This window comes from Bemisia tabaci, chromosome 9, assembly GCF_918797505.1.
Source record: "Bemisia tabaci chromosome 9, PGI_BMITA_v3".
NCBI lineage: Eukaryota > Metazoa > Arthropoda > Insecta > Hemiptera > Aleyrodidae > Bemisia > Bemisia tabaci.
The window spans coordinates 2504233-2532229 of NC_092801.1; the positions used below are offsets into that span (position 1 = coordinate 2504233).

At 36.6% G+C, this 27997-nt stretch overlaps 1 protein-coding gene across 5 annotated transcripts; it reads left to right on the top strand.

Annotated features, from left to right (window-relative positions):
• The first annotated feature begins 7 nt into the window (after nucleotides 1-7).
• LOC140223778 (CCR4-NOT transcription complex subunit 10-like) lies at nucleotides 8-27997 on the top strand. Of its 5 annotated transcripts, none has more exons than XM_072304079.1 (14): nucleotides 8-974; nucleotides 2576-2682; nucleotides 4797-4904; nucleotides 7042-7222; nucleotides 8472-8632; nucleotides 9761-9861; nucleotides 13873-14073; nucleotides 15049-15201; nucleotides 16435-16585; nucleotides 17779-17979; nucleotides 19236-19469; nucleotides 20435-20693; nucleotides 23470-23548; nucleotides 26439-27997. In XM_072304079.1, the coding sequence occupies exons 10-14, from the start codon at nucleotides 17972-17974 to the stop codon at nucleotides 26474-26476; spliced, it is 618 nt and encodes a 205-aa protein (XP_072160180.1). In that variant the 5' UTR covers nucleotides 8-974; nucleotides 2576-2682; nucleotides 4797-4904; nucleotides 7042-7222; nucleotides 8472-8632; nucleotides 9761-9861; nucleotides 13873-14073; nucleotides 15049-15201; nucleotides 16435-16585; nucleotides 17779-17971; the 3' UTR covers nucleotides 26477-27997. The 5 variants fall into 5 exon arrangements, 4 of the variants coding, with proteins under 4 accessions (XP_072160180.1, XP_072160182.1, XP_072160179.1 ...); XR_011900502.1 differs by lacking the exon at nucleotides 8-974 and having other exon boundaries at nucleotides 2466-2682; nucleotides 26439-26569; nucleotides 26804-27997; XM_072304081.1 differs by lacking the exon at nucleotides 2576-2682.

The following is a 27997-nucleotide window of genomic DNA, read 5'->3' on the forward strand; positions in this document are numbered from 1 at the left end:
GTGCGTGTTGCCAAATTACGCTATCACCTAAGGGTGATTTCTCGATAAAAGGAGTGGTCGTGTCGCCGTGGGTTTACCAACGACTTAAAGCCAAACGATTGAGAACCAAGTTGATAAATCAATAGGAATGATGTCCCTGAACTTATCCATGCTACTTAAACACTATGATTAGTATTATGATTGTAATAATAATGTAAGACTTTAAAGGCCGAAAGTGTCCGGTCGGTTATATAGGTACGCGTCGCCAACCCCGATTTTGAAGCAAAAGAGCAATTTGCGTTAGTAGGTAAGTCAGTGCTGATCATGGATTCTTTGGCAATATTTATAATGAAAAGAGACTCTAATGTTCAAGAAAATTGTCGTCTTGTTGAACTGAATGTTTTTTTTTAAGCGAGAAAAGGCATTAGAAAAAGTGTCGCCACATTTGGCAACGTATTTTTATCAAATTTTTCGCTGAAGTGTCTTCTTGACCAAACCATTACCGAACCAACCATACTTAAGACGGCTTTTTCTACACTGAAAACTTTAATTTTTATGAAAACCAGTGAATTTTAGGTCAGTAGCACTAATTTTACACTACTCAAAATCCTTAATTTAATGTTATTAAACTATAACAGGAAGTCCCAAGTTTAGAAAACTTTTCAGGAACGTGAATTATTCCACCTCATATCTCAAGAATTGCCAAGTTTCATCTTTTGTGTCATTTTTTATCTCACATTTTCAAGTGTCGCATGACGCTGTGTTGGTTACATAGCCGACACAATTTGGCAGTACCGCCATGTTTGCCTGCTCTTGAGTAATGTCACAATTTCAAATTTTAAATGATGGAAGCTTCTTTGCTTGTTTGATAATGTAAAAGGAGCGCTGAGTCTAGTCATGTGTTTTTGTTCCTATGTGCTTGAATCGATTGATGTAGGTTATGTTTAATAATGGACGCAAGAAATAGCAGCTGATCTGAAACTTAATCGTTAAGTGTGAGTATAACTTTCGTTTTAATTTTTGATCATTTCCTTTGAAATTTTAAGTTAATGAATGCTGCCATGACCAGGGATTGATAGTATAGGTAGACAAAACAAAGCATTCAAAGCCGCAGTGACCGAGTTTCATTCTGAGCCCTGGTTCACCATTTTTGTGTATTATACATACTAGCTATTAATAAAATGGCCATTCCTAATGAATGAGATATTTGTTATTTGTTGAATTCACGGTCTGCAATTCCACATGCTACTTTATGCACACATGGGTCTGCCTCTCAAACTGCTCAAGTATCGGAGGGAAAATTTTCAATGTTTCGTACAGCCTTCTTTTGCCTCTCAGCCAATTTTTTCAGCAATTTTTTTTTTAGTTGTGTCAACAAAAGTAAGGTCAAAAATGAATTCTACGATCAAAAGTCTCTAAGAATCCCGAGTTTCAACACGAAAAACCCACAAGTACGAGTAAAATTTATTTTTGAGTAACTTATAACCGGGCCGGGCATTCTTATTATATACGCTTCGCTCCATCGTGAGCCGAGCCGGCGCGATAACGGTGTCACTGCCGAGGGGTGATTTCTTGAATTGATTTCGTGAAATTACTTTTTCAAAATTTTCGTATAATGAACCGATAGGAAATTTTACGGTCGTCATTATGGGTTCTATGACATTTTCCTCTAAGATTGAAAGTTTTAAAGTAAAATGAGGAGAAAGGTCGCTGATCATAAGAATTTTTGCCTGCGCCCTTATTAAAACCCCTATTTTTGGTCACGAAAATTATTTTTTCGAAAATTTTGTGTAATGAACCGATAGGAAATCTTACGGCCGTTATTTCGGGTCCTATGACATTTTCCTCTAAGATTGAAAGTTTAAAAGTAAAATGAGGAGAAAGGTCGCTGATCATAAGAATTTTTGCCTGCGCCCTTTTTAAAACCCTTATTTTTGGTCACGAAAATTATTTTTTCGAAAATTTTGTGTAATGAACTGATAGGAAATTTTACGGCCGTTATTATGGGTCCTATGACATTTTCCTCTAAGATTGAAAGTTTAAAAGTAAAATGAGGAGAAAGGTCGCTGATCATAAGAATTTTTGCCTGCGCCCTTTTTAAAACCCTAATTTTTGGTCACGAAAATTATTTTTTCGAAAATTCTGTGTAATGAACTGATAGGAAATTTTACGGCCGTTATTTCGGGTCCTATGACATTTTCCTCTAAGATAGAAAGTTTAAAAGTAAAATGAGGAGAAAGGTCGCTGATCGTAAGAATTCTAGCCGCGGCCTCTCTCCACGGTGAGCCGGTGCGAGAAAACCGGAGTCCAGTGGTTGAGGCGGTTTTTTTGCCAAACTTCGTGAACGATCGACTATAGCTGTGTCCCCGTAAGAAGCTATGGTAAAGAATCGATAGTGCGATAGTCGAACAATCGCATTCGATACGATATTCGATATTCCTCCAGCTGTTTGAAATTCAAAATTCAACATGGCGGCCCGCGCACGCATTCTCCTCCCGCAAAACCACGAACTCACGACCGGTCCCCAGATCGTTCAATAAATTTTAATTTATTTAATTATTAGCCGTCAAAACTGTCATCTTCTTTGCTCATTTAGAAGTATTTCATCAATTCGAGACGAAGATTTAACCACAGGGCCAACGAAAATCAAGAAGAAGCCATGGGAAGTGTGGAGAAACCGATGCTCCGAGTGGATCCTTACAGGTATGAGTGTATGAGTCGTTTTTCTGGTGTTGCTTTCAATCGCCTCTCTTTCAACTAAATCGCGGAAGCTTACACTATGTACTGATTCCTCCATGAGAACGTAGTGAAGTTCCCATAGCTTACGATGTCACAACAGAATTGTCATCAGACTCCTGTCACGGAACATATGTGTTTTTGTCTGTCGCTGGACTTGTCTTGGAGATTCTGCTGTGGACCAAGAGGCATCTCTTTATTTCCTCTTATCTTATCTAGTCAATCAATGAATGCAGACCGGTTCTTGAAACTCTGTTGACACGCCAGAACAAGATAAGGAATGTGTAAGCTTTGCGCCTGAAAGACCTTGATCCCCTACGCCAGGGCATGCTGATAAGAATTTCAACAATCGATTCCTGTGTGTGAGACTGAAGCTAACTTTTAAGAAGGAACCTCTGAGCACAGTGAAGAGTGTTTAGCAGGTTTTGTTTCCCAATCCCCTGCAAATAGCAAGAACTGTGAATACTGTTGCCACACCTATAATGATCATCCTGGTTCGGACTCCACTACCAGGTATCTCCCGCCTAAATTTTCTCCTCAAGAATTGTAACTTCCTCATTCCCTAAACGTCCTCCAACTCTCTCCTTCTTTCTCTTTCATGTCGTTTAATCTCTGAAAGAAAGAGTTAGTTTGTCTGCATGTAGTCATGCTGTGATAATGCGACCAATTTCATCATTTTGAAAGCTCACCTAGATCATCTCTTCCCTGCGAATCGATAGCTTAGCCTCTGCTCCACCTGAGCATTTTTCTTTTTTTAATCAATGGGCCAGTTATGCTGGTAACAGAATCATGTCTTGATGCTTGGTTCTAGTAGATCAGCTCTAAATAAGTAGATCTGGCCCAACAGCAACTCTCTACGTTGAATATTAACCGGGATATCTCGCCTTGACAAACTCGATTTATGACGTCATCTACTGCGGTAGTGCATAACATGATATGTCCTACCGTGGTAGATGATGTCATAAACTAAGTTTTTCAAGGCGAGATACCTCGGCTAATATTCAACGTAATACGGCTGTTTGACCAGATCTTATCATTTTTAGTTGGTCTGCATGAATAATTGGTCTGCAAAAAAAAAGTATCATAACACGATTCTAAGACCAGCACGACTGGCCCATTCTTCCACTTCTGTGTTATGTTTCCATTGTTTCAAGTCTAAATTTTTCACAATCACCTGTTTACTCTACTCTCTAGAGGTGTAGTCAGCTAAGTTGGCACTTGTTTACATTCCACTTGCAAGCAATAGACGATATTAGTGGTATCGTCATTATAGGGATTCTCCATTATATGGAATTGGATCCAAACAATAACATTGGTGTAACCTCTTTCAATGCTATTACTGCGAATAAATCGATATATTTTGCTTTTATGTGACTTGCCACTACTAGTATCTATTGCGATGCAATTGTCAAACAGCAATTAATAGGGGATTAACGGCAGCCTGATTGTGAGCTTAGTGAATCCTCGATGACTGTTGGACGACTACATTATAGTTGCTTGCTAACGATATGTATTCAAGTGCCAACTTAGCTGACGATACCTCTACCTCAAGTTACTTCTGATAGTTATATGCAAGTTTGTCCTATCTCTTGAAGGCATGAAGTTTTTTGACCAATTTTATATACTCTCCACCGTCAACCTTCTCTGGTATTGAATCGAGCAACACTCAAGAATATTTATTTTCGGTTTACAGTGTACTCTCCGTTTTTAATTGATCAGAGTGGGTATGTAGAGACCTATAACTAATTCAATAAGAACTACAGCATTTTTCCATATACTTTGTATCTTTGTAAACTTTATTTGAGAGGAGTTAAACCCCTGTTTGAGGTAACAACTTCAGCAGTAATCTTACTGTATCACTCTCCGCACTGTACGACTGGCTAAACGATCTGCTATAGACTGTTTACATAAGTAAAAGTAGTCAGCAAGAAATCGATTAGTCTTTTAGTGAGTGGTGCTATTTTCGGAAGGTTGCTTTTGCAACAATTAAAAACCTGCTCATCATATTGCAGGTACTTGAAAACACAAAGCTCAAAGAATTTTGTTGCCTTCTTCCTAATGTAGATTCCTCCTTTTTACAGATTTAAAAACTTATCAAAATGGCACCAGAGCCACTGGATATCTCTGAGCATGAGTTGCTCTTCAAAGCAACCAATTTATTCAAACTGGCCTCCATAGATTTGTCTCGGGTATGAGTTATAAATATTTTTCATCAAGTAAAATCATTTTGTTAATCAATGAGAACTGGAATAATGTTTTAGGACAAATAATTCATATGTTTTCTGTTCTTTTTTTCTTATATTTTAGTTCAAAACCCATCAAAAATCTCTCCTGAATTGTTGTAGGGTGAAGAAATTAATTTCAAATTCAGAGTATTGCATTTTAAATTGACAAGTTCTATTGAACAACCACTTGCAGCTTAAACACAGTTTACAGCTTGTAATAATGACTAAGATTATGATGCATCATATAGTAATGGAAAAATGTCCCTTAACTTTTTAGTCCATCGTTTTTTCACCAACATTCTGTAATCTACTTAGTACAACTTTAATATGAGAACATTGTGTTTTTATGGACAAAGAATTTAGTTAAAAGTGTGAAGAAAGTTATGTCGAAGCTGTACACCAAAGTGAGAAATCATGTATCTCCATCGCAGTGTTACAAAATTTCTGTCCCTTTCTTTTTTTTTTTTTTTTTTGAAGCGGAGCAAGCCAACTTTATGACTTGAAATTTGTTTAGAGTATTCTGCTAATGGACCACTAGACAAGACACGAATTCAAGCATTCTGATACATGTTTCTTAATTAGAATTTCACGTAGAACATGATTTGCGCAAAGCAAATCACTGAAACTAACTCCTGACGAAGATATTAACCTTTTTATTTCACATTGGTTACGCGGATTTTGAACTGCCCGCTCACAAGAAACTCAAAGCTCTACGTGAGTCAAATTGCGCACTACAACAGTTTCAGCAGGCCTCTCAATCGAGCACTGTTCATTTCCCACCATGTGTTGTTCAAATTAGAAGCAGTTTGCTATAGCTGAGCCAAAGCGTCAAAATTGTGGTTGCCAGATTTTCATATCGCAGAGACTGTCACGATAATACTCAACGCGCGATGTGAATCACGTAGAGCATTTAGTTTTATTGAGCGGGTGGTTTGAATTCACGCATCAGGAATCATTAAATATCTTCGTAAGGAGTTGATTTCGGTAATTTTTGTTGTGCGCATCGTATTTTACGTGAAATTTTGGTTAAAGAACATGTATCAGAATGCTTAAATTCGTACCTTGTCTAGTGGTCCATTGTAAGAGTGAAGAAAAATTAAGGAAACTTTCCAGAAGTTATGATGAGGAATTTTTGGAAGAAAACATATAGTATGTCAGGAAGTCTGCAACGTGCAAACAGAGGTACCTGCTTTTGCTCTTAGGTCATTGCCATAGTTCTTATACAACAACTTTTCACCACCATATTCCAACATATGAATTACATTTCATCATCAAAAGATATTAAATAGCCAAAATAAAAATATTCACCCTGATTTTCAAAATTAAATTTTCCATTTGACTGGTACATTTTTTTTTAAAAAAAAATCAAACCTCGGGAATGAATGCTCTTCAAAGGAATATTGGGATTTAATTTAAAATTAAGGAAATAATTTCAAAACTGATTTTGCACCAGTGGAAATTATAATCATATCTTCGTCAGTCCAACCATTTTTATTATTCAAATTTAAACTGGAGGTTGATAAGCTCTTAATGATAAGATTTACATTCTTCTTGTTGTCAAACTTCCTGATCATTATCCGACGGAGATTGAAAAAAAGTGCCCAGCTTTCATTCATGCAGAATTTATGTCAGTCTTGTTTTCCAGATTTTTGCTTAATAATGTTTGCCAAACTGAAGCAGGGAAATTTTACAAGGTATTAAGTTAAAATTCGGTGTCAGATTTCAGGAAAAAGCCTTCATGGTGACTTATTTTTTCTGGAACTCACCATCTCTTGAATTCGCAACTTGGCTGCACAGTTTTATATGTTAATTTTCAAAGACACTTTAGAAGAGTGGTCCAGTGTTCCATTTTCTATTAGGTACGTGGTTCCATAAGAATGTGGTTGGTGTGTTGGTGACTGAATATTTAAATTTATTGCAGTCTTCCACGATTTGATAAAAAAAAGCTCTACTTACAGAATAAAGGAAAAGCTTGTCAAGGCACTTATGAGGTGCGCCTTAAAAGCCTGAAAGAGAAGCAAAATGTATTTAGGTATGACAAAGCTGAGAAAAAATGATATGTACTTACTTGTTTCGCTTACCTGTCAAATAAATTTTTCAGTGCTTGGAGGCATTATGAGGAATATTAGAAACCTCTACATTAACTCCTCAGCAGTCAAAGAAATTAATTTTGTTGAAGCTGCGATGGTGATTCAGAATTCATCGATTATCTTTGCCAAGAATGTTGACTCAATTTGGGCAAGAGCTATGAACATACGGCTTGCTTTATCTGCTAACATAATGTAAGTGATCAAAGTATTTTTTCAGGGTCATTACTCTTTCGTTAGGCGCTAGATGAAGATTCGCCATGCACATCCCACAAACCAAGTTAGGAAAAACATATTGTTAAAACATGGCAGTCTGAGGCGCTTTAAGGCCCTCTCTCATGCATAGATGTGGCCGCCGTCTGTCATGAATATGGTGCAATTGTAGTTTATATCTTCACCAACAGAAAGTATTTAAAGCCATATATGCATAGACAGCGGATGTCAAGCTTTTAAGCTTTTAAGTTTTGAGAAAATGGCGTTCAAAGTTTTCAAAGCTGTGCATTTTTGCATCTGTACAGCAAAGAGGGTTTGGTTAAGGAAATCATTTTAGACTAAAGAGCAAATCTTTTTCTAATTAATGAGCTCTAGGAATTTAAAGAGGCTGTCCCATTTTCCATAGAAAATGGCCGCAAGAGATTTTACATCCATTCTTTCAGGAATCATAACGGATCATCGGAGAGGCCTGAATCAAGTGACCTTTCCCATCTAGCCCTCCAAGGGGGAGGGGGTCAAAGGTCAAACGCACAGACTGCCATAACTTTTGAACGAAACAACGGATCAACTTGATCTAGGGCTCAAATGAAAGCTCTCAACAAGACCTTTCATTTAATATATATTAAAATCTGTATATGGTAATTTTCATTGTGAAAAAAATCATTGTTTGGTTTTTCAAGCCTAAAAAATTCAGTTTTTTGAGTTTTTCCATAACAGGGAACACAGGAATCATTACAAAATCTAATTTAAATGAAAGTCCTTGATTCAAGCTCTAAAAAGCTTTAGCTAGAGAAGTTACAGTCACCCAGAAAAGTCAGGAATTTAGGGAACTCCTGAAAAATATTGGAATATTGCGAAGAGCGCACCTGCTTAGCAACTTCAGGTAGTGCCACTCAAGAGAGTGGGAACAATTTCATAGTGTCCTTTCCTGTAAATTAACTGATCAAATTCTCTATTATTCCATCAGTCAAACTGTCTATTCATTGACCTGTTAGATTAACCAGTCAAATTGTTTGTTGATCAACCAATCAAATTCTCTGTCAATCAATAAGTTGGATCATCTGTTTCATTGACTAGAAGTCTCTCCATTGACTAGGCAAATCATTTGTCTATGGACCATTCAACTCCTCTTTTGATTAATCTGCTGAATCTTCTTTCGATAGATAAGTCAAATTTTCTATCAATGGAACTTCCAATCCGAATCAATTTGCCTTGTTTTTTTATTTTTCAGATAAAAATATTGATATGAAACTAGACAAGAAAGAGGATAAACTAGCAAAGCAATCAGATAAACTTGTCCCTCCCACCTCCTTGCGAATCAAAAGTGGTTAATAAATTGAGAGATATTTTCACACCTTAAGGAGAAGCAGTCTGGAAAACGGATGAATTCAGGTATGGACTATTGTTTTCCCTCCAATACCAACTCGCACTATTAATATTAAATGTGTATTCTATTTTAGAGCAGCCACTGTTAGTAAAAATATCAGGAAAAATTACAAAAATCGGTCATGAATCAGAAAATTCCAAGTGTGTCAAGCATTCTTCAACTATTTGCAGTTTAGCACATGGAAAAGTGAAACATTTTATTCCGTTCATTACATATGTTTGTTTTTATAACTAGGCAATTATCGACTTATTCACTTCAGGTAAAAAAATCAGGAAAATCCTAATTGTAATTTTAGTAGATACATTGTTTTCCGAAATGTTTTAAAGTCTCACAAAACGTTGATCTTCTGATAAATCCGCAGTAAATTGTCAAACTTAATCTAAGTACTTTTTATATTACACAGTTTTTTAACGAATCTCCAGGGTTTTCGGCATTCCCGAAAACCTGAAAAGTCTAAGACTTCGGCAAGTAGCGCATCAGCTCAGGAACTGCAGTCGGTATTAGTTTTAGAGAGCGGGGATAACTTTCAAGTGCCTTTTTCTATAATTTAAATCCAAGTGGAAATTTCATGCAAAATGTAACAGCAATCAGTGTAATTCAAATGAAAAAATCGAAGAGGTAGTTTTGTCCAATGATCAGGGAAAAGCGGGGAATCGAAAAATTCTGGAGTCAGGTAAATGAAGCAGTTGTGAGATCCCTTTCAATCCTCCAACCTACCTTACCAGGCCTGCCTTACTCTCTTCCAATCAAGATCCCTTTCCACAAAATCATTGAGCCTCTCGGCTCTTCGATTTGCAATCTACAATTTTGTGAGAGTTGATAAATGTTTTTATTTACACCTAATCTCTGTTAACAAATCTCCTGCTCTTCTCCAGCTCCTTCTATTTATTTATTTATTTTTTAAAAAAGTAATTTTCCCAGATTACTCTGTTCATTGAAAGACTTTCGCGATTTTAAAGAAAATCACATTCACAAGTTTTCACCTTTCAGCTCAGATTTTTTCCAAATAAGTATTATCTCAATTTATTGTTCAAGTCAGACACATTAAAATGTCCCTAAGCAATCCGTAATTGTTTGTTCTTAGGGTCCATTACCTAGTTCATTTTATCATACTCCACCTCTTTTTTCCCCAGATTATTTTGGCCCATCACGAAAAGCGGTTATCTACAAGAAGATTGTGAACCTGATGATCGGTGCGTGTTTCCTGAAAGAATCATTGAACAAAGTTTTACAGGTAGAAAATACGTTTGTATCCCTTGAACAGTCTAATCAACCATTATAAAAACAGTCTATCTCCTATTTCTTAAAAACTATTCCACGTACCTATTTTAATGTCAAATCTTGAAATCATGAACTCTTCGGGATTTGACCTTTGAGAACTTAAAAACTCTTTTGAGCAGATAAAAAAATGAAAATTAGTAAACTCCTTCAGAGTTGTAAAGAAATGTTTAGGTTAAAGAGTCAGATTGTTTTTTATACAGCTGATTTTACCGTCTAATTTTGATCTTGAACTATTGGCTTGAAATAAAATATTTTACGGTAGATGTTCAATCATCGAAGATGAGTAATTTGCCTCTCATTTAGTTTTCTCAAGAATTAAACGCTGTGCATTTTACTTTTTCTCAAAACTATTGTATCATAGGTTGGCTGCAATCATGTCCGTCTATAACAGCACGCTGTCATGTACAGTTCATTTTTGCAACTGCTGAACTCACAAGATTTCTCCAAAAAAAAAAAAAAAAAAAAAAAAAAAAAAAAAAAAAAAAAAATGTATGATACATTGAACACAAGTGTAAAGAATGCATTGAGTGCCTCCACATTTAATATTCAGTATTATGCAGTTTTTTTAAAGCATTTTTTCCGCATTTTCACTCTGCTATTTATTATGAAGCCTTTATTAACAAAACCCTCTAATTTTACTATGATCAGGGGCCATTGATGTCATGCGGAAAAATGTTCATACCAACCTGATAAACATTCCCGTCTTAACAATACCTTCTCGACCATACCTGGTCACGCCCAGATTGAGGTTATGTCGTTAGTAAATCAATGAAACGCATGTTTATCAATGGCAGTGTAATGGGAAATTGTGAGTTTTGACGTTAATTTACTATAGTACGGCCAATTTTCATCATTTTTTTTGTGTGTTGTGACTCCCCAAGTTCCCCCTGAAGATATGAGCAGTTACAGTTGTGTTTAAACTCGTTACAAGGAAAATATTGAAGATTTGATCAGTACCCAATCTTGCGCTTCATGCAGATTGCTGCTACTAGGGTGGAAATAATTGATTTTCGTTCAAGTGGTGGAGTTTTCATCATAGGAAAGTGATTTTAAATCATCTTCTCTCATTATAGTTCTGTAATACAAAAATGCAGTCTGGAATTTCTGTCTCATATGCAACCATGAAGCCCATTCTGAGGTTTGTGCTCGCATTTTTCCTGTGGGATTTCATTACCTACCCAGTTCAAACCCACAGGAAGTTTTTCTGTATGATTGCTCTCTTTCCTAAGCAGATATGACACTCTTTTGCAGTCAGACAAGTTCACCTCTTAAATTATTATCTAGTAAATGATTTCCTTTCTCATCCAATAAGTATTTAAGTACCTTCTGCTCGCCAAATCAGCTCGCTGTTGCAGTGTGAAAGCCCAAATTTTTGCTTTGACAATCAGTTTTGAATCTAGTGGTCTCTTGTCAGTCCAATTGCTCAAAACTGTTCATCAAAGTTATTTTCATCGTAGTGTTTGGACCTCCGACATGAATGCCAAGGATTGGTAATATCTTACCTTAATTTATACTCTTTCAATGCTATTTTTCCCAGCACTATTGCTGTTTATCATGCACTTTAAAAAAGTTTAGATAAACTCTACTAATTCCCAACCAGACGTTTGAGCATGGTATTTTGGTACATATAAACATAAAATTTAAAATCGCTATCAAACCAATGTCACAGTATGAAGGGTCGCTGCTTGTATAAAAATCCTCTGAGAGTAATTTAAATTTTTCTATCAGAAAAGCCCTTTGAGTCGGTCCCATCCCGCAACCGTCATTTCCAATTTTGCAGAGGAGTTTTCGCAGGTACCTTTGGTGGGGGAGTGTCAATTGCTGCGTGGCTCTCATTGACTTGTAAGCACCGGGGAAAGTGTAAAAAATTGCAGCAGCCCACTTAAGCATTTCCGGTGGGTAGCGTACGTTGGTAGCTACAGCTAACTTTAACTGCTCAACCAGGAAATTAAGTTTTGCTGCCCTTTCAGTTTCACTATCGGCAACTCGCTCAGACCATACCACTGCATCAGATATTTTTTCTACAAAACAAATTACTTTCTCTTTTAGGGGCCTTACATCTCTCTGTGGTAACATTTGAATCAATGAATCAAATGACCAACGATCACATTTCAGATTCGGGCCAAGACAAGACTTGAACATTTCTCCTGGTAGCTCAGCAAAATTATTAAAAACTCTCACAGTCAATTCCTTAGAAATTTTTGCACAGATGATGAATGGCACTGTATCAAATTCATCATCTTCTGCTTTAATGAGAATAATATAACCAGGGTGTAATATTGACTTTAAAGATTCGTTCCTCTTTGAAAGACCCTCCTTTAATTTTTCAAAGCTAGGGATTATGTCTTTCTCCTCTTGTAGCTGGAAATTTCTTTTCAATTGAACTTGAGCCATGTCTTGCTCTCGCTCTGCAGGATCTTTTCTTCGTTTAGCAGGGACAGTTGGTCGGTATATGAGTTGGTTGGGAAAGATAGAGGGATAAGCATCGTCAGTCAATTTTGGTCTCTGTCTCTCAACTCGAATGATAGAGCCCTCTTTGCTCTTGAACTCATCATGCGTCACAACAAACTGAGGATGGAAGTGGATCATGCATACTGCAGAACTTTTGGTAGGCGTAAAGCTATCCCTACTGAGAGCACTCAACCATTTTGCATGACGCTCTGGCTCTTTGGCAGGATCAGGGAATTTAAAGGTTGAGACATCAGGACCAGAGGAGCTTGCATAATTAGATTTGCAGCCAGGCACACAGCAGCATCTACCCATTGCTCTAAATTGCACAATTGTCTAGTTCAGCAAAAGCAGCAGCAAAATAGAAACATCACAGAAGCTAACGCTTACTTAAGTACCATATAAAATCCAAGGCATTATAAAAAAGAAAATCCATGCCATAAAATTAGGTAATAAGGGATCAAAACTAGCACACACCTTAAAATCAATAAGATTAATATTCTTACAATTCCAAGGAACGATCCAGTTCGCACGCTGAAGTGTAGAAGGCATCATCGTAGATAATGTGAAGTAAATTAAGGCTGTTTCATTGCACTCAAAGTGCAGTTGAGTGCGCTCAGAGTGCAGTGAAACTAAGAGGTCTGAAAGACTCAGACTTAATTTTACTTCATATTTGATTATTAGGAGATCAAAGGCAAGCATTGATGGTCCCTCTGTTACGACAAAATAAGCCATCTTACCACAGCTGCAACTTCACAAGACACACACAGCAGTTTGTCCCTTGGTTTTGCACGAAATTATTTGAGAAACTTCTTAGGAAGCTTTAATGATCCACACAAAAATTAACACATTAGGTCGCGGGAGGAAACACGAAGCTTTTCCTGAAAAACACACTCAGTCAAACACATGGAGAAGAACCGTCCGATCACTTAGGGAATACGAGGAGAAATTGAACCGATAAAACTCATTAAAACGTTGAAAATCTCACCAAGAGTGAGGCTTATGGCACAGAATTGATTTCTGCCAGAAAAAAAAACTGATTAAACTTGAATTCAACAAGAAAACTCGCGATTTTGCACTCTTAAACCCGTTAGCACTAACGTAAACACATTGCGGAAACCGATTTACTAACGACATAACCTCAATCTGGGCGTGACCAGGTATGGTCGAGAAGGTATTGGTCTTAATCTAATTATAAGTCACCCTGATTTTTGAAAAAACATCAGTGAAGGTTGCCGATTCTTTTCTACTGTGAACGGTAGAAATAATATGACAAAAATTGATTCATAAATTTTCATCACTTTAGCACAAGATTATTTGGTTATTGAGATAATAAAAAAAAATTAAATGGTATGTTGATCAATTTTTTTCCTGAAAAATCTATGTTGTGATGTAAAGTTCTCCTCTGTAAATTCCCAGCGTATTTCCAGATTCAACGCTCTAGGTTGCATCCCTTTTCATGTCCTCACAATGTCAGTGAAAATAAATTGAGGTAATTCTTGAACAACTTTTTCAGAGGCTGCCGGGCATCCTGTTAATAAGGAAATTTTCAATAATGACATGGATCACTCGATGATGGACGGACACAATCCTCTGTCCCCGCCTCCTCCAACACCACCACCAACCCCTCCGCCTATGGACCTCCCCATGAAGTTTTGCCTGAAAGTTTGAAAGATACTCAAGTAGAAACTGAGGAAGAACGCGAGTGTTAGCAGAAGTAAGTAAAAAGCTCTGTATGAACTTTCAGGCGTTGTCAAACTTCCTTTGATAAAACATGAATTTATTGAAAAAGCTGTATTTATTTTTCTTCCAATTTTTCGGACAATTATGTTTGCAAGTAAATCCAAAATATCTGAAACACCAAGGAAAAATATTTCTACCTACTAAATAATGTTTTTATCAGAGGATATTTGGCAGCATTTGAATGTTCTTAAGGCAATTTTCCATAGCACATCATAAGAAAATAGAATGGTTTGTCTTTTATGCGAGAAACTGAGAGAGAATATTTTTGAAAATTGTTAGGTATATTTTGTCTAAAATTTGAGGATTTTTGATGGCGAACCTGCTTTTTATTGTATTTATTTTGCTTTATTTTTCTCTGGTCATTTTTTTTTTTTTTTATCAATACCTAATGAAGCTTTTCTTTTCTCTTTTGATTTTTGTAATTTTCTTCATAAAAACTTTGTATAATATGCATGGTTTTCTTGATGAGATCAAGCATTTCTTGAAAATGATGATCAAAACACCCGGCTGTATCATAAGCGTAAAAATATTATTTTTATCTTACAGTGATGAGTTTGTTCAAAGGATGATTTCTTTCAAAAAGTTAGCAAGACTTGTCATGATCAATATTTTTTTCAGTAATGGATAAATCTTTCACTCGCTGATTTTATTGTAGACTTTTTTCCTCTTGAAAAACTACAACCATTTCAGGCTTGTACCCATTGTCAGGTTTTAAACAAACGATGAAGATGAAAACGTAATCTCGAATTATTTTCATTTTTTGTTTTATAACATGAAAATGTGCCCAAGTTCAAAATGGCTGCAGTTACTTTTAAGGAAAAAATTCTTCAGTAAAATCGGAAAGAATTCATCCATCTCTAAATCAACAGTGCCGATAAATTTAAACAAAACTTGATTGTCTTTCCCTCAAATCATGATTTAACGAGTTCCTCATTTAATCTCTTTTCAGAAAAAAAAAAATCCAGAGCGAGAAAACACTGTGTCTCTAGATAAAGTTAGAGCTAAAGCGTGGGAACTCATCCTTTTGGACAAAGGCAATCCGAATTGGCCTTTGGTAAAACGAAGAGTATACAAGTTGGATACAAGTGATTTGTCTAATTCGGTTAGTACTACCTTTTCTGAATTTCTTTTCCATTTTCCTCTATCTGACTTGTTTTGCGATAATTGTAATACCTACAGGACTGTGATGCACATGACTCGGGTGCCTTTTTTATAGCTTCTAAAGCAGTGGCATGGCGTACTTTGCGATGTATTGATTGATCTGCCATTTAAACCTATGGAAAAGAAGCGATAAACAGGGTGTTCGTAACGAACACCTTAATAATCGATTCTTTACAATAGCTTCAAATGGGGAAATACCCATAATCGATCTTTCACGCCATGCCACTGTTCTAAAGGCCATTTTCTAGGAGCAAAAAATAACCTCAAAATGAAAAACCTCCCGTTGAAAAATTGGGTTTGGTTCACCTCTGGATTGACTGTTATAATTTGGTGCAGGACCACAAGTTTTGTGTAAAATTATTTTTGTTTTCATAATTGTATATTTCTTTTTTAATGCCCTCAAAAACACTTGCAGTATTCGATAGATGGAGAAAGTTTCACAAATATCGATTGATCAAATAATCATGAGGTGGCAGGTCTTATAATTTATGAAACTCCACCAAATGAACTAATGCGCAATTACTTGAACATTCAAGCAACAAAAATGGCTGAAAAAAGTTTCTAAACAAAATTTATCAGCGTTTTTATTTAGCATTGGTCACAAAAAATTTCCCGTTCTCAAGAAAAACAAGAGTTTACTTTAATCAAATTGGGCTTTGTATACAAGTTTTTGCAGGCTCCTTAACTAAACAGCTTTCCTTCTTCGCTGTGCGTTGTTCAAAGTGTAAACAACATCCAACAGCCAAGCCTAAGCTCCGAGATTAAGGTTCGTGTGTGTTCATACCTCTGAGACTGTGAGAGTAATGTTTAGTGTGCAATTTATCTCAAATAGATCATGGTTTTGAAATCTTCAAAAAATCAGATTTTAATTTGCTGCAGTTCCATTCCAAGCAAATTCCAATGCTGCATGTTCTCTTGGTACTTACAGTGAACCAAATCGGCGATTTCTAACGAAATGTGCAGGTCCTTTGAAATGCAGTCGGGTTTCTTCGCGATGAAAAATTCTAATTAAGATGAAATAAAAATTGGTACGGATCGTAGATTCCTGTGTTACAAGGATATCCTCTGAATTAAGGTAAATTTTCCAAAAGTAAAGACGATTCATTAAAAGGTGAATTTTACCAATACCATTCGGAAGACTGATATGGTTTATTTTGTTCCCTTTTTTCGTCAGATCCTGAACCTGAAACCTCAGTGTCCAATGTACCCAGTGTCGGCTCACAGTATCTGTACTATGGTGCCTTCGGCACCGTCTTCGCCTTTCATCTCAAAGACGCCAACCTGCTGAGCGTCAACATTCATCTAGGCGGTGCGGTTAAGCTTTGGTGAGTAAAATTTGAACCATTACGACCCCCTTCTACGTCACGAAACAAGTCCTCAAAGTCCGCATACTTAAAGGATCTAGGCTCATTCCATATTCACAGGTGGTTGTGACCATCAGACACCTTAAAAATCCATTTCTGTCGGGTACTTTTCATCTACTTAAAACGAGTTCTACTCAAGTACTTTCAAATAAGCAGACCGATGAGAGAAATTCCTTCCAATACCTGCAATTGCACCTTGGAGAAAAATCCGCTCAAAGTGGGGAACGGGTGTTACTTGTATGAGCCATCCGTTTCGGAGTTTCGTTGATACTTGAAAAACTCTCCTCCGCTTGAAGTGATCAAGTTTTGCAAAACCTAAGCTTGACGCTGAACCCTATAAGCTTTAAAACTACACGCTTGGTTTTTCTTAAACGACCTTAAAGTGTTTGTAGTTGGAAACGCACTTCCTAATATGAAATCGATCAGTATTATGTGCTGGTGAAATGCCTCGAGTGCAGTATAATTATTCAAAGATTCATCATATACATACGTATTATCATTTTCGCTGAAGGGCGATCATCAGTGATATTTCTCACCACTTTCCTCCAGAGTAATCTCACGGATGATGGGGCATCAGCCGACACTATCACATGATGAATCTTCCAATAATTCTACGGCTCTCGAGCCATTTCATCCACGCATATTAGTGACTCTTAAGTTCCCCGAAAAAAATGTGTTTCCTAGTAATGGGTGTCGCACACTACATTCGACTGTTCCGACCAGCATACCGACTGTGAAACTGCCACACGAGCCAAATAGCACCGGATGTTCTCAGAATATTGGGACAATGTTCTGACATTTTGACCACCTTTCGAATATCCAGAGAATATTCTGAGAATATTCTGGATCAGCAGCTAAACTCTGAATATTCTCAGAATGTTCATCATCTTCCACTACGCATGTGTAAGAGAATCCTCCAGCTGCATTTGCATCATGCAAGGTAACAACGGGTGACATATGTCCTGCAAACATGGTCAATAAGATAGAAAATGAACAAAAACCACTTGACAACAATGAATACAAATTTCCAATTGGAACTGATCTCCATTGCTCAGTCCTGTCAGCACTACAATGTTGGTAATTAGGTCCTTTTAATTGCTTATCAGTGGAAACTGTCAGGACTTATCTAATAATTCAATTATTTTTTCCTATAGCGGAGCCTCTGTCAGGGAGAGCTCTTCATACTTAAGGTTTCAACAAAACATTTCAAGTACCATACAATTTGGGCGTGAGTTTGCTGCATGCAGGCACCTATTCCAGCGTTCGACTACTCGACAGAAGCTGTGCAAGTTTGTTATATGAATCCTGTTCTATGGTTACGACTTGTTGAAGCCTGCATAATGGCATATGAATCGGTAAGTTTTATTTTCTATCACGGCAACTTTTCTCTCCCTTTAAATCAACTTTTTTCATCCACTTTTTTAAAGTGAAGCTGTAAAATCAGTGATGGTTAAAATTACGTCTCTTAGAGCTGATCACAATATCGTTGGAAAGTATCAAGACTCGGAAAAGTTCATTGTATTTCCATAAAGAAAATAGCTTATCTTTTAAATGTGGAATCAACTATCCCATCATGAAGTACTTCATTGCATTACCAGCTGCTACGTTGCTCATCTCAAGTCCTATCACATTCAGAATTTATCATAACTTTCCATTTTCATGTGTACTACACTACAATCCAAGCACACAAACCAAATTTACCGCCTGGAAATATGGAAGATAGCCTTACTTTCTTAATCTAAAAAAAAGTATCATTCTTTTATGGATGTTGACTCGGCCTGTCTTCTAAAAGTTGTGTACTTACTACTCTAACCTTAAATGCACACCAACAAATTCTGCACCGAAAAAAAATTAAAGTTGATTTAACATTCTGGATGTAAAAAGTGTGCAAGAACTTATGCAGTGCTTAATTACCTGCCACAGCAGTTAGTTTTACATCTTGGCATTGCTAAAGTAACTGCTGTAGCGGGCGATTCAGCATTTATAAGTTCTCGCACACTTTTTTCACATCCACAATGTTAAATCAACTTCACTTTTTTTTTCGGTGGGCCCCTTTTCAGAGGAGCACCATCCATATTCTTCTGCTATTCATTTTTGCAAGAACCATTTGTATGGTTCTTTTGATATTTAGGATAACAGGAAAGACTTTGACTTGGCTGTGAAACGAAATGAAATCGTTAGTTAAATAGTCCGGAGGTAATTTTTTACTTTTTTCCTGCTTAAATTATTGGAAGATCTCAATAATTTTATCACTACAGCATCAATATCACGCTATTTTAAATTTGAAATTTTCTTTATCAATCTTTTATGTTTAATTTTTAATCGAGTTCTCTTCAATGATTCTGGCTAAAGTATCACTATAAAAACAATCCTTTGATGTGGTAGAAGCTCCTAGGATCTATAAGTGAACTTCCGTAGGAAAAATAGCAAGAACATTTACCTCTGGGAAAATAATCTTCTAACTTTGATGCTGTTAAGAAACACCACTACTCTTTGTACAGTTATTCAAAATGAAATATTGAAGTGTGATAGTCAATGCTGCTTGATAGTGTTCTGCATCATGTATAATTGCTCGTATGCACTAATAATCAACTTTTTGTTATTTTTTTAGCTCAGAAGCACAATCTCATGCAATTCCAGTCGCTGGTTTAAGATTCGAATCCTTATGTTCAAAAAATGCGCAATTTCTAACGAGAAATGGGGGAGATGCACCTAACATAGGACATTTAAGATGCCATATTTTAGCTGCAAGTGTGTATGTTTGTCTATGTCTCGGAGATTCCATCCTCGCTCCAAATCGTGCCAACTCATTGCTCTGTCAGAACTCCCTGTCTGGCGCACACAAGTAAGACTAAGTTACTGAAATTTTAAGTTGCAATCCATTTGAAAAGAATTTACTACCAATGAATAGGTTAATTTTTCTCCTAGACAGGGTTGTTAGTAATTTGGCACAGCTGGAAAACGTAGAAGTGTTAGAGGATTTTTAATTTTGATAAAAATATCGGGAAAAGTTGAAGGATTTAAAAAAAAAAAAAATATTGATAGGCAAATTATTTTAGATACTTTATTCAATTCAATCTTGTAAATAAGAAAATGGAAACTGAATTCTTTGACATTTTATTCATTATTTACTTCTGGCTAAGGGGTCCGAAATATTTGACAATTTTCAAAGAACGATTAAAGAAATGTTCATTAACTCATGCAGGTAGTAACATCTGAAATTTTCAGTTATCTCTGAAATGAAGATTTTCTTGCTGCGTAATGCTGAAATAAAACATTTGAAATATGGACCTAACAGAAAGAAAAAATTACAAGAAATTGATATCAAGCTCTTTTTGCTGAATATTGCACTCAACATCTTCAATGTGGAAAACCCCTAAAATCATGGAATTGATGGCAAACAGGAAAAGTTGAGGAATTTTGCCAAGAGCACATCGGCTCAACATCTTCAGCCTGTGCCATTGGAGAGGGCGCAAACAACTTTTGAAAGTCTTTTTTCTTCATTTGAATCACTAAAAGTGGAGATTCCATCCATAGTCCAACAAAAATAGGTAGAATTAAAAGGAAAGAAACATATGTGGAAGTTTTGTTAAAAGTCAGGAATTTAGAAACTTTGGAATTAGGTAAATTGAAGGAACTTGGGAAACCTTGATTTGTAAAGAAGTCATTTTCATACCTTGCCTAATGCTTAGTTTTCAAGCTAAATTTCAAAAGCCCTTCAGGATTGTAAAAGCTTACTTATATTTTCTCGATATTGATTTTGAAGTTCTATTTGAGTGAGTATTTATCTGGAAAATTGTTTGTTGCCAGGTTCCTCGGTCATTTGTATGCCGCTGAAGCACTGATAATCTTAGGCCAATCACCAGAAGCCATGGATTATTTAAAGTTAGATTACTTGAATGATTTAAGTTTACTCTCTCCTCCCCAAAAGTATGAAGTCCCACTGAAACCTCCGATATCCTGGTTCCATAATAACCTTACTTCGGCCAAAAATATTCTTCAATTCAATTTAGCTGTTGCTCTAGTAATTCAAGAGGAATCAGAAAAATCTGCAGAAGTGTTGAAATCGGTAAGTTATTTCTTTATGTTGGCTTGAATGAAAAAAATGATTGTGCCGTGGGCTGAGTAAGTCCCCCCTACAATCATTAATTGTAATTATTTCAATTCCTTGGAGTCAAGCACTTTCTAACTATAGCCTCAACTTTGAATTGATCGAAACCCAACCCTAAAAATCCAGTTTTGGCTTTCAGAACGCTTATTTGGAAGTGAAGTGGATGATCAGCTCAAAATATTTGAACTTCCTAGTAATATTCCCATAATTCCCTTAATTCAAAAAGATCATACAAGTCATCATTTTTCTTCGCGATCATTCCAATCAGACACTTCGTTGTCTCCTGCACAAAGGAATGCATCTTAATTGTAGTGTCACAGTATTTCTGACTGGCATTTCAGGAGCAAGAGGATTGTTTGTAGAAGAACTGTCTCATGATTTTGCCTGAAATAGCCAGGGAGTTCTCTTACGTATATAAAAGTCCATTTCAGAGCGCTCCAACCATTGAGTTTTCTTACTTACATTAAAGTCGCTTTCACAGCGCACTCGGGCGCTCTATGACACCTAATCGCCACTCTTGTCTGTCGATCCAGAGGTCATCTGGTAAATGGCATCTTATAATTTCATCTTGAATGCCACCTATCCACGATTTTGCTGGACATCCCCTTCGTCTTCTCCCAGGAGGAACCCAATCCAATATCTTCTTAGGCAATCTGTCATCCGCCATTTGTCGAACATGACCGTACCAGACAAGCTGTTTGGTCCAAATTTCATGCACGATGTTCTGCTCGGCGTTCATGATCTCACGCACTCTTTCGTTTCTTATGTGATCTCTCCTCTAGATTCCGGCTGATCTTCGCCAGAAATCCATCTCAGCTGCCTTAAGAATCTTTTTGGCACAATCTTTCATGGGCCACACTTCTCTTGAGTTTTCTTTACTTCTGTAAAAATGGACACCAAAATTTTCAGACAAAGTGTGATGGTTCATCCATGAAAAAGTAATTAAAATGCCCGTAAGGACACTGAAATAGTGCAGATGAGGTATGTTCCAGGGAATAATGATGTGGGAACATTATTCATAACTGTGAAAATCTTCACTAAATTTCTACTAGATTGCCTTAGATTCTAATGTCTTAGTGGTCAGGCAGAAATATGAGGGAACATAGTGGACCACTAAGAAACTAAAAACATTACTTCTGTATGATAGTATAGCTAACACATTTCTTTTATCAAAAATTGCTGTGAAAGAATGTTCAATAACTACACAAACTGCAAATGACTGTGCAAAAAAATAGTGAGGCATTGTTTAACCGTTTCTCAGTCTTACTGCTCTTCTGCTATTTTCTTAAAAGGAATAAAACAGCTGCAGAGATTCTAATATAGTGCAATTGAGATACGTTTCTTGGAACTTAATCATCGATGTGTGCTTTTGCTTTTGTGAAGCAGCTAAATGGTTTCATCGATGTGATAGAAAAATTAGTTCCTTTTTGCATAATGCAGTCCAGTGGTGTCAAAGATAAATTACCTCAGAATATTTGAAGCAGACTTATCCATCCGCATTCAACACATGAATGGTACAGTGTCAATTCGAGGATAACCCATGTGTTTGTGTCCCCTGTATTAAATCCAAATTTTTGCACCCTAATCAGAAGGTAAATCAGTTCTGCAATCGGAAATTGTGCAAACATAACACTCCGTAAACACTCTGTGATTTGAAATCAGGATCACATGGCCTGCATTTTAAATTGGTGGAACCAGATGGTCCATACCTAATTCAAAGGGGTTTTAATGCCTTTAATTTTCATGTAAAAGGCCTATGATTTTGGATTGTTGAGCAATTGGCGTCCTAACATCAAATCATAGAGCTAATTTAAAAATCTATTTTGAATTTTCTTTGAAACTGCTTTCTGTGATTTGAAATCTTGCTGATATAAAATCCCATTAATTCCAAAAAATCCTCCTCAAAGTTTTCTCAGTCCCTTCCGTTTTGAATCATCAGTTGCGCATTGTATGTAGCACCCTCCCATTGGAAGAGTGGAGATTCTAAACAAAATAGGTGTCATCAGGTGCTGCTAGGATTGTGAAATTGTACCTCTCATTTAACGGGAATCTCATTGCTATTGAAAATTATTTTCTAATACCTGATGAAGACCAAAATTTAGAGAATTTTTCTAGATAAAAATACCACAAAGCAAGGGCATTTTGATTCTTTCAAGATGAGAAACTCCATTTATAATTTTAAGAACATCTGATGGCGCTCATCATATTTTGAATTTCCACTCCTCATTTGGGTGAACAGAGTGAAGGAAAAAAAAATAATCTTGTCCAAAGAAATTATTTTCATCATTGTCACTATGAAGTGATGTTTGTAAACCTCCAGACTCTTCGCCCAGGTTTGAGCAAACTCCGTTTTTTCTAAGACTATGTCCATACAAGCGCAGTTCATGGAACTTAGGGCGAATTAGTTCAACTAACTATGGTTTTGCAGAATAAGTTAGATAAGTTCCAGGAACAAGTTCGCCCGAAGTTTCGCAAACCGTAGTTGTGTGGACAAGGCCCATGTGTTGATGACTCTACATTCCATACTTTTAACTTTTTACAGCAGCTAATTTTTAAATGTATTCACAAAAACATCTCAAATTATTATTTTTTTCCAAATAAATGAAGAGTTTGATAGTTTTTACAAGCTATAATTCACATTGTGTCCAATGACATTTAAATCCAAGTATAATTCATTTTCGTAGATTTTTTCATGTTTTTTGTCCCTAATCAAGTGTGTGTTTACTTTTTAAAGGTGCAGTGCCAAAGTAGCTGGTTAATTACTCCTTTTCCTTGTCAGACATGTCACCGACCTTTTCACCTACAAGAAGCAGGTATGACAATAAAGGAAATCGGCTAGCAAATGATTTTTACAGTTTAAATCCAAAAAGAACAAGAAACAATACATCTTGCCCTGAAACTTGGGCGACAAATATATAACAATTAAATAGAACGCTGGGAAAAAGTTATAAAAGTCTGCACAAGAAGAGTGGAAAAACAGTCATAATTAAAAAGAAGAAAGAAGAAACAGGTCCACAGTGTGTGTCACAGATATTACTAAAATAGCTCAAGCTAATCCCAGAAGTCCCAACTGAACCAGTCCCAGAACCATTGTTTGAGACCATCAAACTCGGTCGCCTGAATCGAACCCGGGATCCCGATCATAGAGCAGCGCTACAACCACTACACATAGGACGACAAACAGCCAGAGCGGAGGCATATGCACAGCCAGCATCAAACGATTTTGTAACCAATTCACAGAAATTCAGCGATCAGATCTTTCTCAAAATTTTTGGGATCTCTCGAGAGAAAGAGAAAAAATTTTTGTCTGTTCCCACGTCAAAGTCAGAAAACCTAAAGAAAAGAAGGAAGGAAATTCTGGGGAGAACTACTCCTTCCATTACTTTTTAAATCTCTCAGGTAACAAGTAGAAGTATGTAAGCAGTTTTTCTGCACGACTTTGTGCTTGAAAGAGTGGACAGTCCTCACTTGGGCAAAGAAAAAAGCCTCCCCCACGATGAAGTTACAGATGAAGAAGATCTTGATGAGCCAGAGGAGAGAGTAACGGGAAAAAAAAGTTTTTTGCTACAGTGGTTTGATATGCTGCCGAAACTACCATCGCACTATTGCAGAAAAGATACCAAAAAACTGTATCTTGAAGAAAGGTGGAAAAGTAAAACCGATTTGTACGAAACGTACAAAGCTTTTGCAGCGGAACATAATAAGTCTGCTGTCAGAAGAACCTTTTTCCGCCAGATATTTTATCAGTTGAACTTGAGTTTTTTTCCACCCAAAAAAAACCAGTGCGATACATGTGTAGGTCATAAGTCTGGAAATGTGCCCCAAAAAGAATGGGAGCAACACATTCTTGATAAAGATAGAGCAAGAGCTGAAAAGGACTCTGACCAGGCTCGAGCCCTCAAAAACGGTATTATTTGTCTGTGCATGGACTTACAGGCAGTGAAAGTTTCACCACCGACGAATGCGAATGCCATGTACCATGAAACTAAATTTTGTTCACATAATTTCACTGTTTATAACCTAAGTAGCTGCCACTGCTGTTGCTTCTGGTTGTATGAAACCGAGGCGGATTTAAGTGCCAAAACTAATGGGTCCTGCATAAATAATTATTTAAGAAAGCATTGCAGTTCCACGGCCAGAACACCAATTGTTATCTACAGCGACAACTGCTGTAATCAAAATAAAAACCATGTGTTAGCAAACGCGCTTTTGCATACCTCAATGGAATAAGGGTTGAAATCACTCAGAAGTAATTAATAAAAGGGCATACGCAGATGGAATGCGGCAGCGTCCATGCTGCCATAGAACGGCCGTTAAAAAATCAAAATATTTATATCCCCCATGACTATGTGAAACACACTGTTGAAGCCCGAAAGAAGCCATGTTCGTATGACGGGAATACATTGACTACAATTTTATCCTAGATTTTGACAAACTTCATTACTATGATTCCATCCGTCCTGGTCGAAAGCCAGGCGATCCTGTAGTGAATGACATCCAATGCCTCAAATACTGTCCGGATGGAAAAATGTATTTTAAACTAAATTTAGATGACTCATTCGCAATAACATTGAAGAGTGATCCCCCTAATCTATGGTCCTTGCGTCTGCCAATTCCAAAGTCAAGATCTGCAGGATCTTAAAGCAGTCAGCCCAATAGATTACCATCAATTTTATAATAATTTGCCCACTTGTTGATTGGTGATTGTGCAGGTATGCAGGAGCGCATTTGCTACTAAATGATTGTTCACCTGATTTTGTCTACTGCCAAATATTGTAACTGGCGACGGTGAAACTACCAAACCACCTATCTCGGTTTGCGACGTTGCAGATTTCCTGTCATACTTTATTTTTTAAATGAAAAACTACTCAAAATCAATTCTCGTAAACTTCTGTGATTTTTTTCTTCTCTGAGTGAAGAAAACTCAGTGTAAACTTCAAGGAATGATATTCATTTGTTATCCATAAAAAAAATGAAATGGGAGAGGAGATTTTTAGATGCCGCCAACGAGAAGAGCAGTCTGGTAGTTTCACTGTTGATGGACTGAATTAAGCAGAAAGAAACCAACGCACATGTTGGAAAAATTTGAGTTATGATTGGTTTTGAACTCAACCACTGCTCTGCTATCTATCGTCAAAAATTCAGAGTTTTTGTTCGAGCGAATTTTGCAGAAATTGAAGTTAAAGTTCATCTTTTACACTGAGTCTTATGCCGGAGCAAAATTTCAAACCTCCTCTTCTCAGTTTCAACTTGATGTGGATTGGTTCCTTTCTGATAAGCTCGGTCCATATGGCGTTTCCATAATTATTTTGACGGTGAAACTTCCAAACCACATATCTCATTCACACTCTTTTAAAATTTCTGCTCTTATTATGTTGCCTTCTTAAAAGAAAACATATCTGTATCCTTCTTACTAAATTTTCTTTAGCACGGAGAAGATAGTTCATGTAAGGTTTTGAGACTTTACTTTGGGTGACGTTCCATTTGCAACGTCACGAACCGTAATACGTAGTCTGGGAGTTTCATTGTCTATTTACGTTTTATTTCTTTTGATGTCAAATTTAAATTTTCTGCTCATTGCCATGGTACGATGAAAGAGGAGGGCAAGAAGAGATAGTTGAAAAAATGTGAAAATGCTCTAGAATGAATCGAAAAGATTATTCATGTTGTGTCTAAACAAATCAATTTATTTTGTTTTTCCAGGATATCAGGCTAGGTTGGAGGTGGTGCTGCAGGTATAGGAGGTGTCGCTGCAGGTTAGGTTTTATTGGTGGTGGTGTTAGAAATATTGGAAGTGGAATACCTGATTAGATTTTTTAGTGATTTAGAACAAGGTAAGTGAGACATAGGTATGCTCTCCTCGACCTTTTTTGCCGAAATTAATTTTTCTCTCCTTCTATAGAGCCGTTGTGTGAGTTTTGAATTTCAAAAACTTTGTATTCCTAGCCGAAAATGAATATGACAGTCTGCTGTTAATAGTAGTAAACAAACAACCACCTCACTGAAAGCAAATGAATTTTTATTCTTAACGAATATGCTTTCACCGAATGTGTCCTTTTTATCAACAGCAGATGGTCATATTTGTTTTCGGCCAAAACTGCGAAGCTGCTGGAATTCAAATCTCATGCTGCGGCTTTGATGGCAGGCAAGATCCATCCATATAGGTCAGTCATTGCGCAGATATCCCCGCTCGGGGTTAGCCCCATCCATTGGCTCGAGATGTCAGCATTACTACCGCGAAAGCGAAACAGCACGGATACAATGCTTTTCTAATGGGAGAGAGCAAATTTTTCTCAATGAATCATTTAAATTTCTTCTTTTAAAACAGTTTGAAACTTTCTGAATGTAAAAAAAAAAGTCTCGGCATTAGCGCATGGAACTTCAATTTGATCGATAATCCCTTTTTATATTTTTAAAAAAATGATTTTTGAGGTTAACCATTTCGGGTATTCGGTGGATTGTTTGTTTACGTTCAGCCAGTGCTATTTCGAGGTTGCGCATAATTCGATCTCCTGTTAGATCTACGATTAACTGATGTTATGTTATCAATTATTCAATTAGTTCCTTTTTATTTGTTGAACGGTGTTATTTACTTTCAGTGTGCTGAAGAGTGAAGTTTAGCCTTTTCTTACCTAGCAATTATTTTCATCAAATGTTCATCACATTCATAACTTCACTCATATTCTTAATATGTATGTACTGTGATCTCACTTGGGTAGACAATGAACGGATTTATGTACTTAAGCAGCTCGAAAAGTTTACTTTATTACGCCAGTACCAGAGTATGGTCAAGAATTTTCATCTCCTAATTACAGAAAGTTCCCATCTTTATTCAAATCAATGACGAATACTTACTTCCATACTTACCTTTTATTTGCAACATTATTTTTTGGTACGTGGGTTTCCATGTCTTGTCCAATTATTTCCAGTAGTACTTTGTCAATTCTTCATCGTCTGGCCATTACCGAGAGTACATCAGACTCCGTGCCAAATGCAGGCAATTTTTGTTCTCTGTTGCAGCTTATGATGGACTTTCAGGTATGTTTAAGGGAGTTCGAGAGGTAATGCGGGTTGTTGAAGAAGCGCAGAAAATCATATAGCAAGAAAATGCAAGTTGATAAAGACAAATTTATAAACCAAAAAAACCACAATGACAGAGCAAAAAAAGCCTATAGCCATGGAAAGCATTAAAAAATGCAAGAAATCAAAGTTATGATTGTTTAATAAAGTAAAAAAAATTACAGAAGATGGAATAAGAGAGT